Below are 13,238 nucleotides of genomic sequence, written 5' to 3' on the forward strand. Positions count from 1 at the left end.
AGAGACACTAAACATAATGACAAAAATGTTGAAAGTAAAAGAATATCTACAGAGAATGGGGATGATGGAAAACAAATTTTTTAATTTTTAAAAAATAAAAGAATATGAAAGATGTGTCAGATGAACTTTTATCAAAATAAAACTGGTATGAACTATACGGAAATCACACAAGACTTTGATACTAAAAGTCTAAATGATGCTAAGAGCATTGAGTCCAGGAATTTGAGACCAGCCTGGGCCACCCGTAGCAAGACCCTGTCTCTAGAAAAAATTTAAAAATTAGCTGCGAGTGGTGGCATGTGCCTGTAGTCCCTGCTACTTGGGAGGCTGAGGTGGAAGAATCGCTTAAGCCCAAGAGGTTGAGGTTACAGGGAGCTGTGTTTGCACCATTGCACTCCAGCCTGGGTGACACAGCAAGACCCTGTTTCTAAAAATAAATAAATAAAACACATTAAAGAGGTCACTATCTAATGATAAAGTACAGTTCACCAGGAAGACAAAACAGTCATAAATGTACATATTCCTAGAAAATGTAATCTCAAAGTATAATAGAGCAAAATTTGACAAAAGTACATGGTAAAATTGGAAAATCCATAAATCACAGGAATATTTTAAGATTTGTCTCTTAACAGTCAAGCACACAAAGAATTTGTAACAATCAAGCACACAAGAATTTGTATGTCAGTCAGCATAAGCTAATAATCAGTATCAAATAAGTTGGTCAATTTTAAAAAATCACTTTATTTGCATTTAAAAGTAACAGTTAAATTTGAATGATTTGAAAATAAATTTTTTAAATGCCACTTATGATAGCAATGGATTTGTAATTTGCCTAGAAAAAAATGTTAGTGAAAAAGCATGAGATATTTATAGAGGAAATTTTTAAATGTATGTTGAAGAAATCTGCATTAAAGAAATCTTGGCCAGGCACGGTGGCTCATGCCTATAATCCCAGCACTTTTTGGGAGGCTGAGATGTACGGATTTGAGGTCAAGAGTTTGAGACCAACTTGGGCAACATAGTAAAACCCGATCTCTACAAAAAATACAAAAATTAGCCTAGTGTGGTGGCACGTGCCTGTAATCTCAGCTACTTGGGAGGCTGAGGTAGGAGGATCACTTGACCCAGAGGTTGCTGTGAGCCAAGATTACACCACTGCACTCCAGCCTGGGTGACAGAGCCAGATCCTTTCTCCAAAAAAGAAAGAACGAACGAAATCTTAGCAAATGGAAAAGACTATCATGTTTATGGATGGGAAGACTTGATAGTATATAGTAAAGGTTATTTCCACCCAAATTCATCTATAAATTCATTGTAATTCCAGTCAGAATTCTAATAGGGTTTGTATATGGAACTTGAAAAACTAATTGAAATGTACATGAAAGATGGAGAATGAACAGCAAAAACTATTGAAGAATGACAAAGTAGGGGGACTTTTCCTATCAGATATCCATTTAATAAGACTATGTTATTGTTACAGGATCAGGCGGTAAGATTAAGGGAACAGAATAGAATGTACAACACAGTTTTTGAAACTTGATCTGTGTAACTGCATTACAAATTAGCACCCAGGAACTGTCCACAATTCTGGTGAAAGTATGCAATGTTACAACCACTTTGGAGGACAAATTAACAATATTTGATAAAGCAGAAGATGTATATATCTGCCCTATAACCCAGGAATTCTACACCTAGATGTATAACCTAAAGAAACTTTCCCACATGTGTACAAAGAAGTGCGAGAATGTTGGTTAAAACTCTTAAAATAGTAAACAATTGGGCCGGGTGCTGTGGCTCACGCCTGTAATCCCAGCACTTTGGGAGGCCAAGGCGGGTGGATCACGAGGTCAGGAGATCGAGACTATCCTGGCTAACACGGTGAAACCCCGTCTCTACTAAAAATACAAAAAAAAAATTAGCCAGGTGTGGTGGTGGGTGCCTGTAGTCCCAGCTACTCAGGAAGCTGAGACAGGAGAATGGTGTGAACCCGGGAGGCAGAGCTTGCAGTGAGTGGAGGTCGCACCACTGCACTCCAGCCTGGGTGACAGAGCGAGACTCCAGCTCAGAAAAAAAAAATTAGTAAACAATTGGAAAGAACTTTAAGTGTCCAAAGGAGAATGAATAAATTTTGATATATACATACAATGAAATACTATTACAAGTTAAAATGAACTCGAAATACTATTACGAGTTAAAATTTATCAACATGGGCAAATTTCAAAAGCATACTGTGGAACAAAAAAGCAAATTGTACAATGATATATGCAGTATACTACAATTTATATAAAATTTAAAAGCAGGCAAATGGGTATGTACGTATATAGTAAAATATAAAACATGCATGGGTAGCTGTTACCTCCATGGTAGGTGGAGGGGGAATGGAATATGGGAAGGGCACAAAGGGAGATTCAACTTTATCTGCAACCTTTTATTTCCTTTTTTAAAAAGCTGAAGCAAAGTTGTCAAAATGTTAGGATTAATAAAGTAATACTTTAAATATTTAAATATTTTAAATATTTTAAGTATTTAAATATTTTAAATATTTTAAATACTTTAAATAAAGTAATACTGTAATTTAAAAGAAAGGCTATATATCCATTATAAATCTTATATAGCAGTCACTTTTTAATCATCCAAATGAGATAGTAGTCTATTGGCATAATGGCCTCTTTTTGTGTCTAGGTGTGTATATTTCTGTTTCTTATCTAGGAGCCACCATCACCTTCCCACAACTTCTTCAAAATGGGAATGAAGCTAGAAGCTGTGGACAGGAAGAACCCTCATTTCATTTGCCCAGCCACTATTGGGGAGGTTCGGGGCTCAGAGGTGCTTGTCACTTTTGATGGGTGGCGAGGGGCCTTTGACTACTGGTGCCGCTTCGACTCCCGGGACATCTTCCCTGTGGGCTGGTGTTCCTTGACTGGAGACAACCTACAGCCTCCTGGCACCAAAGGTAAAGGCCCATCTACATGCTCTTGAAATCATGACCCAGATGATAAGGGAGATTACCCAGGTCTGTCATGATCATGTCTTCACCAGTGTACTTCACTAGTATGCAGGGGAGGAGAAAGGGCCAGCAGCTTAGGTAACAACCCAGGTCTACCAGGAAGCAATTAGAAACAGTAAGTATTGTCAAATGAAGCCACATGTGGCATTTGGGATAAAGTAATAGTTCCTTGCTCTACATATCCTGGTTTATTCTTAGGCAACTAGCTTTTCATCTCTCTTACTTTTGTCCCTAACCCATTTCAAAGTTTGAGTACTAGTATTCCTAAGGCACACACACCTTCCTCTGACCTTAGGGGCTTTGGATAAGAGCTGGAGTAACACTGTATTGTGAAAATAGTTGAGAAGCACTGTAGCAGGATGATAAAAAGAACAAACTTTGAAGTAAGATAGACATGGGTTTGAGGTCCATCTCGGCCTTTTATCAGTTGTGTAGTTCCTTAAACTACAAATTCCACATCATGAAGTAGATAACCTACTTCATGAAGTTATTGTGAGGAATAAATGAGATTACATGGGTAAAATGCTTACATCTGATGACTAGCAAGTGCTAAACAAATTTTTATTGTATTACTGCTGCCATTATAGTTATATTCTATATTATAACTATAACATACTATACGATTATTACAATATGCTATATTATCATTATTATAATACTATTATTATAAAACTAACCACTACCAATGAGAGAGTATATATAAAGTACTAGATTAGTGCCACAGACTAAATGAACAGTAAAATGATACAGATGATGACAGTGGAGGAGATCCAGAATAGATTTCGAGGTAGCTGCTTTTAGTAAAGATAATAATAACAATCTCATCCTCTTAAGTCTAAAAAGTACTGGTGAATCTGAGGGAATGAAAAATCGCCCTTCTTATTGTCTGAGGATCTCTTTTCTAAACCTCTGTTGAATTCATTCATTCAATTAGCCAAATATTTATTGAGCACCTAATTGTAAGCCAGGCTGAGAATACACAAGTGACAAAAATAAACAACATTGCTGTGCTCATGACGTTTCCATTCTAGTTGGCTGAAACAGGTGGTAAACATTTAAATGAAGAAATAAGATAATTTCGTATAGATAATTTTTATAGACAGAAATAAAATAATTTCTCCTAAGGAAATAAAGTATGATGGGATAGTGATAGTGAAGGTATAATTGTAAAGGTTTTTTTTTTGTTTAACAGCTCTATTGAAATATAATTGACATAAGATAAATGGCATGTATTTAAAGTATACAATTTGAAAAGTTTTGACATATATATACATCCATGAAACCATTACCACAATGAAAATAATGAACATATTTATCATTCACAAAAGTTCTTTGTAGAGGGGAAACTTGTTTAGGTAGAATTTCTTTTCAAGAAATTTGTCTGAAAAGTTGATACTTGAATTGAGACCTGAATGATGAGAAGGAGTCATCCAAGGAAAGAGACTTCCAAGCAGGCAGAAGGAACAACTCATATAATGATGCTGAGACATGAGTGAGTTTGCTATGTCCCAAGGGCAGAAAGCAGACTGCTCTGGCCAGAATACATTGCCTGAGCAAGAAAGTGGTACAAGGGGCTGGGTGCAGTGGCTCACATCTGTAAATCCCAGCACTTTGGGAGGCTGAGGCAGGTGGATCACCTAAGTCAGGAGTTTGAGACCACCCTGGCCAACATGGTGAAGCCCCATCTCTACTAAAAATACAAAAATTAGCAGGGCGTGGTGGTACATGCCTGTTATCTCAGCTACTCAGGAGGCTGAGGCAGGAAAATCACTTGAACCCGAGAGGCAGAGGTTGCAGTGAGCCAAGATCGCACCAGTACACTGTAGCCCAGGCGACAGAGAAAGACTCTGTCTCAAACAAAAGCAAGCAGTACAAGATGATGTTGGAGAAGTGGGCAGGCGCCAAATCATGTAGGACCTTGTAAACCAGAGTGGGAATACTGGATTTTATTCTAAACATGTTAGGGAACCATTAGAAGGTACTAAGCCAGGGAAGTGACAAGATTTGATTTGCTTTAAAAAAATCACTTGGACTTGTATCCAGAATATAAAAGAACACTTATAACTCAATAAAAAAGACAACCCAATTTAAAACTAAGCAAAGGATTTCGATAGATATTTCTCCAGATAACATACACAAATAGCCAATAAGCACTTAAGATGCTCAATATCATTTGTCATTAGGGAAAGGCAAATCAAAGCCACAGTGAAATACCACTTCACACCCATGGATACAGCTATAAGCAAAAGACGGATAATAACAAATGTTGCTGAGGATGTGGAAAAACTGGAACCCTCTAACATTACTGGTGAGATTGGAAAATGCTACAACCACTTTAGAAAACAGTTTGGATGTTACTCAAAACGTTAAAGAGTTATCATGTGACCGAGTAATTCCACTCATAGATATATACCCAAGAGAATAGAAAACATATGTCCCCACAAAAACACATAATGAACATTCATGGCAACATTATTTATAGTAGCCAAAAAGATAAAACAACCCAATGTTCATCATCTGATAAATGGATAACTAAAATGTGGCATAACTATAGGACAAAATACTAATTGGCAATAAAAAAGGAATAAAGTACTAATACATTCTACAATATAGATATATCTTAATAACATTATGCTAAATGAAAAAGCCAGTCACAAAATATAATCACTGATGATTACATTTATATGAAATGTCCAGAACTGGCAAAAACATACAGACAGAAGTAGATTCGTGGTTGCCAGTGGCTGGGGGAGGGAAAAAGGGAAATGACTGCTACTGGGATTTCTTTTGAGGATAATGAAAATGTTTTAAAATTAGATAGGGGTGATGTTTGCACAACTCTGAATATCTTAGAAAACACTAAAATGTAGGGTGAATTTGTGGTATGTAACTTATGTCAATAAAGCTATTATCTAAAAAAAATCACTTGAGCTGGTCTGTGGAGAATGAGTTGTACAGTGGTAATTGTGGACAAGGAAGAAATGAGGTTGCTTGGATTAGGATAGTTGCACTGAGGTGGAGAGATCCTGGGGCAGAATGAAAGGGAAACACACTTTTCTTGGCTCAGGAAAGTGCCACTCCTCTCTGTGATGCAAGAAACAAGTACCCTGGGGTCAGTATGGTAAATCCATTATGAGGAAGCACTGTGAGGTAATAGCTCTATGGAAGCAGCAAGAAGAGAGGTGCGTTGGAACTGATAGCAGAGTCATTTTTGTTACTTGAGGCTAAAACAGGATAAGCCTTGGTGCTCTGAGCTTTATTCCGTTAATAGGTTGATTTTCTCATTTTCATGCCCAGGGAATTCACTGTTCTTTTGACTAATAAATCTAGAGCAGTTAGGTAGTTCTCCAGAGACAACAGAGCTGACAGTCTTTGTGTCCAGGTTGCTGGATATGCATTCCTTTCTGGCAGCAAACCTTGCTGATAAGAAATATGACTCACTCTGTGGCTGATGCTTCCAGAGAAGTTTGCTGTTTTCCTCTCTTCTGTGTGTCTCTGGAGTCCTTAGATTTTCAACAGAAGATGGTCAGAGGACCAGGCTCAGAAGGTACAGAGAGGCCTTCCAGGTGACATTTCCAGACTAGGTGCTTCAGTCATCATTCCAGCAGTTAGGTGGTTCCCTCTAACAACTGTTGCCTCCCACACTTTACACCCTCAGTAAGTCCTACAAAAGCGCTTTCTATAACAGCAGAGGTTGGCCGGCAGTCTCAGTGTCCTGGCTAAGGAGCAAGTGATGCAATGTGGAAAAAATGTGGTTACTCAATTCATTTCACAAAACAAGTTGTTCAATGTGTGTAAGCCTGTTCTCTTTCTAATCATACTATTTCCTCCTTCTTTCCTATTAGAATGCAAATGTCAAAAATTCAGACTAAGATAATGTTTCTTACTCATGGCAAATAGGAAAAACCAATATTTATTTAATGTTCCTTTACACACAGATTTTCATTTTATCTTCTGGTAACTCTGAACAAGGTATAATTATTTTCAGATACATTTTATTTATGAGAAAACTGAAGCTCAGATAATTAAATGACTAGGCTCTGTTAATATCTGAGTCTAGAGAGTGAGACCATGGAGATCTTTTAGTAGAGCCACCTGTCAGGACCAATATCACTGAGGCATATTGTTTTCACACTTGTCTCGCTGATACTCTTCCCATTCTCCTTTGGCCCTTCTTCAAAGCTTCATTTGAGACCCTGGATGTTGGCATCCAAATCCTGATAAAAAATAGGAAAGAAGAAATATGGTGTAATATCAGAGCACTAAACTGGGGTCTAGTCCCAACCAGACCGCAAACTTGTTTACGTCATTGAACAAGTCATTCTTACATGTGAGAGACTGAACTACATGATCCCTAGTGGGTACTTTTACCTCTGTAATACTATATGATTTAATGATCTTGGGAATAGGTAGCAGGTGACTCCTGTGCCTGTGTCTCCTACATGATTTTAGATTCATCAGCTCACCTATCTCTGCCTTTTTGAAGTAATTCCCATGTGCCAGCTGTCTGCTGCCTCTCTTTTTCTCCTTTTCTAAGCCAAGTAGTATCCCTTTTAGCTGCTAAACTCCTGTGACCAAGTGAACTCTGATGGGTAGTAACTACCAAGCTTCCAACTAATCCAGAGTACTTGGTTATAAAAGGTAGAAGCTTTTTACTTTTAGCTTATTTGTGACTTAAAATAAAACTGAAACAGATACATGCTTTACTTTTTAAATTTAAAAAGCAAAATGAAGTATTCAGTATATATGTCATGACTATGATGCTAATCATACCTTTAGCCATCATAATAATCCACTTGACTTCCTCTTGCTCTGATTTCAGGCTGGGAAAGCCAGTTTCAGATTATACCTTAGCTTCCTATGTAGATTGACAGCAGCAAGAGAACATGAGACCCAAGCTACTTTATATTTTTATTATAAATTAATATATTGCTATTCTGGATTAGTATATTTGTCTCTTGTGACTTCATATGTTGTTAAACTGGATCTGTCTGCTATCTACATGCTAATCCAAATACGGGAATCTAGTGGAGGTGCTGCACTTTAGCATACCTGTTAGAGTACATGGTCAACCAGGCCTCTTTTACCCTCTCAGTCTACCCTTTCTGCCTGTGACAGGTTTCTTTGTACAAAGCAAAAATTTCAAAATCAGACTCAACATTGTGGCTCATGTACAGGATTCTTACCCTGGTCTGGAGGGTAATAATTTGATGCTTAAAAACAAAACTTCCAGAATATCTCTTCCTTTTTTTCTTTGGAAAGTGCTTTCCATACTTAAAGAAAGTTCTCTTTTTGTTGTAAAACCACATAGGAAATTATGCCACAATCACTTTGGGATTCTGGGGCAGAAAGAGTTAAAATTGTAATCCTAGGCTAGGCGCAGTGGCTCACGCCTGTAATCCCAGCACTTTGGGAGGCCGAGGCAGGCGGATCATGAGTTCATGAGATCGAGACCATCCTGGTCAACATGGTGAAACCCCATCTCTACTAAAAATACAAAAATTAGCTGGGTGTGGTGGTGCACATCTGTAGTCCCAGCTGCTCAGGAGGCTGAGGCAGGAGAATCACTTGAACTCGGGAGGCAGAGGTTGCAGTGAGCCAAGATTGTGCCACTGCACTCCAGCCTGGTGACAGAGCGAGACTCTATCTCAAAAAAAAAAAAAAAAAAAAAATTGTAATCGTAGACTACAGAGAGAAAAATGAGGATAGAGGCAAGAATAATACAACTAAGGCTAACTTGTAGGTCTCAACATGAGGTCACTTGATAGACTGATCTTCTTTATCCATCCATTTATTCAAATTCTAACTCTCAAGTCATGATTAAGCACTAATCATTGGTTCAGTTGATGGGGATTCTACCGTTGAGTGTTACAGTTTTGTGAACATATAGACCAATAAAGAATTATGACTTTGGAGGAATAAAGTACAGAGGGACCCCAACCTAGACTGAGGGGATTGGAGGTTGTTAATCTCTATAACCTCCCTTGAGCCTAACATGCCTAACATGGGCTGCTCTATAGCTATTGGGTAAATGGATGAATGAAGGACAAGACTTCCAAACGAAGGCTTCCAAATGAAGTGATGTCTAAGCTGAAACCTTGAGAATGGCTAGCAGTGAAAACTGATTAGTGTAGGGCCAGAAGTTAAGGAAAAAAAAAAAAAAGTATGGTCAAGGAATTAAAAAATAGTTAAGGCCAGGCATAGTGACTCACGCCTATAATACCAGCACTTTGGGAAGCAGAGGTGGGTGGATCATCAGGTCAGGAGTTAGAGACCAACTTGGCCAATATGGTGAAACCCCGTATCTACTAAAAAGACAAAAATTAGCTGGGTGTGGTGGCTGGCGCTTGTAGTGCCAGCTACTCAGGAGGCTGAGGCAGGAGAATCGCTTGAACCTGGGAGGCAGAGGTTGCAGTGAACCAAGATCGCGCCACTGCACTCCAGCCTGGGCGACGGAGCGAGACTCCATCTCAAAAAAGAACAAAAACAAACAAACAAACAAAAGTTAAATGGCTAGATTGTAGGGTGTAAGGAGAGGAGCAGAAAGAGATAAGGCACAGCAGAGGAAGACGCAGAATGCTTCTCTCTTATAGACTGTCTTAAGGATCTGGATTTTTACCTTATGAGCATTGAGAACTGTATTAGGCCATTTTTGCATTGCCATAAAGAAATACGTAAGACTGGGTAATTTATAAAGAAAAGAGGTTTCATTGGCTCACAGTTCTGCGGGCTGTATAAACATGTTGCTGCATAGCTTGGCTTCTGGGGGGGGCTCAGGGAGCTTTTACTCATGGTGGAAGGCAAAGCCAGAGCAGGCACATGGCAGTGTGGGGAGGGGGATGTCACACTTTTATGACAACCAGAACTCACTATCTCAAGGACAGAACCACACCAGGAGGAATCCACCCCCATGACTTAAACACCTCCCACCAGGCCCCACCTCCGATGTTGGGGCTTACAGTTTGACATGAGATTTGGGCAGGGACAGAATATCCAAATTAAATCAAGAACTATTGACTGGGCATGGTGGCTCATGCTTGTAATGCCAGCACTTTGGGAGGCCGAAGCGGGCAGATCACCTGAGGTCAGGAGTTCGAGACCAGCCTGGCCAAGATGGCAAAACCCTGTCTCTACTAAAAATACAAAAATTAGCTGGGCATGGTGGCATGCCCTTGTAATCCCAGCTACTAGGGAGGCTGAGGCAGGAGAATCGCTTAAACCCAGGAGGTGGAGGTTGCAGTGAGCCAAGATTCTGCCACTGTACCTGTACTCCAGCCTGGGTGACAGAGCAAGACTCTGTCTCAAAAAAAAAAAAAAAACAAAAAAAAAACACAAACCTGTTGAATGAGCTTTTAGGTAATAGAGTTACAGCCCAGATTTGTGTTTTAGAAGGACCATTCTGGCAACAATGAAAGGACGGGTGGCTTCTAGATGCTGGGGATGTCCGTTAACAAGCTGTTACAATATTCCAGGTGAGAGAGAAAACTGAAGCAGTGACATTGTGGTGAGGATAAGATCGGAGTCGGGGTGGGGGCATATTCTTTGAATAAAGAAGACAAAATGCAAGTTCTTAAAGTGTATCACCTATTGTGACTATTTTATTTATTTAACAAGCCCTGTACAATGTAAAATAAACCAAGTTTTCAGTTTAAGCATTTATGAGGAGCTAAAATTCTCCTTTCTGTCATGCCTAGGAAGTTGGGATTCTTTTCTACCTGGAGTCCATGTTAAATGGAACTAATTTATTAACTGCCTCTTTATGTCCCCAACACTTGGAACATGCCAATTATTACATAATATCTGTTAACTGAAATAGGTTATACTATATTTTCTGATTCCATTTCTATTCATCCTCATCTAAAGCTGTTATTCAGATATTCACTTAATTACAAAAAATAAGACGACTACTCACATCTATGACAATTTTGATAGATTAAAAGCTATTTATGGCCAGGCACAGTGGCTCATGCCTGTAATCCCAGCACTTTGGGAGGCTGAGATGGGTGGATCACCTGAGGTCAGGAGTTCAAGACCAGCTTGGCCAACATGGTGAAACCCCATCTCTACAGAAATACAAAAAAAAATTAAAAATTAGCTGGGCGTGGTGGTGGGCACCTGTAATCCCAGCTACTTTGGAGGCTGAAGCAGGAGAATCACTTGAACCCAGGAGGCAGAGGTTGCAGTGAACCGAGATTGCGCCACTGCACTCCAGCCTGGGCAACAAGAGTGAAACTGCGTCTGGGGGAAAAAAAAAAAAAAGCTATTTAAACTAATGTTACGGTTTTTAAATTTTGGAAACCTGATGGCCAAAAGAAAGAGTGGCTCAGGGCACTAAGATTTGTTTCCAGAGGCCACATTCACTCACATCTCAGTTACTAAACACATGTACACCTCTACACCTCAACTACCCTCTGCCCTTCCACCTAACTTTTTTTTCTAAAAAGCCACAATGACCAGGAGGGTGTGGTCTCTACAGGTTTGGCAGCTAATATACTCCTCTTGTCTTCTGAGAAGGTGTGTTCACTAGCCACTAGTTGACTGTCAGAAAAGATATGAGCATGTTGGTTAATAAGTGAAGCAAATCCTTTTTTTGTTTGTTTTTATTGATATGTAATGTACATTTTGATGGAGTACCTGTGATATTTTGATACATGCATATAATGCTTAATGATCAAACCAGGGTAATTGGGATATCTGTCACCACAAACATTTATCATTTGTGTTGAAAGATTCCAAATCAAAGCTAACTTTTTGGTGCCTTTAATGAGAATAGCCACTCAGCTACTATTTTCCCTTATATCCTCTCAGGTATATTGTGTCCAGACCTTGCCCTTATTTATATATCATTTCCTCCTTCCATAAACACACATACACATATAGTCTCTGTCCTTATTTCAGCTTTGGCCTTGTGATCTCATCACATCTGGTAAATCTGTCCTTTATTCACCTATCTATCCACAGTTGTAGGCTCATGTAAGCAGTGCTAGGTTTAGTGGAGGTGATAGACAAGTGTCTACCTCCCCAGTTGATTGAATGATTGAAATGAGAAAATTGGTGGCAAATGCATAGCACCATGTATCACATAGTAGATGCCCACTGTGTGTTACTTGCATCTGAATCAAGATACCCAGGCTTCTCAAGAATAGGGAACTGCACACAGCGCCAGGAAAGTGCTCTATTTTGGTCAGGAAGAATAAATATGAGATGAGGCTTGTGCAGTCAACCAGTACTCTCATAACTGATTTTTTCTTGATTATATGCTTGTGGTACACAAATAGAAATAGGAAAATGGGGAAGTGAGATGGGTGGCAGTAGATTATGAAGCAGAGAATCTGGGTTCTCCCACTGATTGTAATTAGGTCTCCCCAAGGGACCAGATAAAAAACTCCCATTCCATACCTCTCTTCCAGAATCCTTAAGCTGCCCCTTTGACTCTGCCCATTCTTTCTCTCTCTTGCCCTCACAAACTCCAGAAGCCTGAGAATGGTAGCAGTTTTTGACCTGTGTAATGAAGCAATTGGCATCTCTCAAGCTGTTTGAAATAGTGAGATGTGATTTACGCAGTTCATAAATTTGACCACATTTACTGTTTTCTTGGAAATACATAGAACCCATATAGGGTTTTTTTGTCAAGCTTTTATTGTAACACCTACTGTGCCAGCATCAATACATGTCAATTTACAAAATCCCCAATTTTAAATAAGTGTTGATGATTTTCAGGAAAATCTTACTGAAAACCAGTGATAAATTGTGTTACTAAATTTCTTCCCTTGGACCGGGTACAGTGGCTCATGCCTGTAATCCCAGAACTTTGGGAGGCCAAGGTGGATGGATCACTGGAGGTCAGGAGTTCAAGACCAGCCTGGCCAACATGGTGAAACCTCATCTCTACTAAAAATAAAAACATAAAATAAATTAGCCAGGAGTGGTGGCTCATGCCTGTAATCCTAGCTACTCAAGAGACTGACACAGGAGAATCATTTGAACCTGGGAGGTGGAGGTTTCAGTGAGCCGAGATCACACCACTGCACTCCAATCTGGGTGACAGAGTGAAACTCTATCTTAAAAAAAAAAAAAAAATTCTTCCCTTGCTTCCCTAGATTATTTTTGAGGAAATATTACAGTTATAAATGAGAATTTCTTAATCTCAATGATGACTTACTAGAAGAAAAACAAAACATAAGCATTTATATATGTTAAGAAGATGAGAAAAACCTGGCAAACTCAAACC

At 39.1% G+C, this 13,238-nt stretch overlaps 1 protein-coding gene across 27 annotated transcripts in view; it reads left to right on the forward strand.

Moving 5' to 3' along the window:
* The window catches only part of SCMH1 (Scm polycomb group protein homolog 1), a 225,838-nt gene that overhangs the window by 113,725 nt on the left and 98,875 nt on the right, over positions 1-13,238 (forward strand). For all 27 annotated transcript variants that reach the window (XR_012089692.1, XM_073007426.1, XM_073007428.1 and 24 more), the window contains one exon: positions 2,710-2,953. Coding sequence is in view for 26 of the 27 variants with exons in the window: in XM_073007426.1 (XP_072863527.1) it covers positions 2,710-2,953 (244 nt within the window). In the remaining variant the exon portion in view is untranslated. The remainder of the gene's footprint in view (positions 1-2,709; positions 2,954-13,238) is intronic.

Source organism: Chlorocebus sabaeus, chromosome 20 (assembly GCF_047675955.1).
Source record: "Chlorocebus sabaeus isolate Y175 chromosome 20, mChlSab1.0.hap1, whole genome shotgun sequence".
Lineage (NCBI taxonomy): Eukaryota > Metazoa > Chordata > Mammalia > Primates > Cercopithecidae > Chlorocebus > Chlorocebus sabaeus.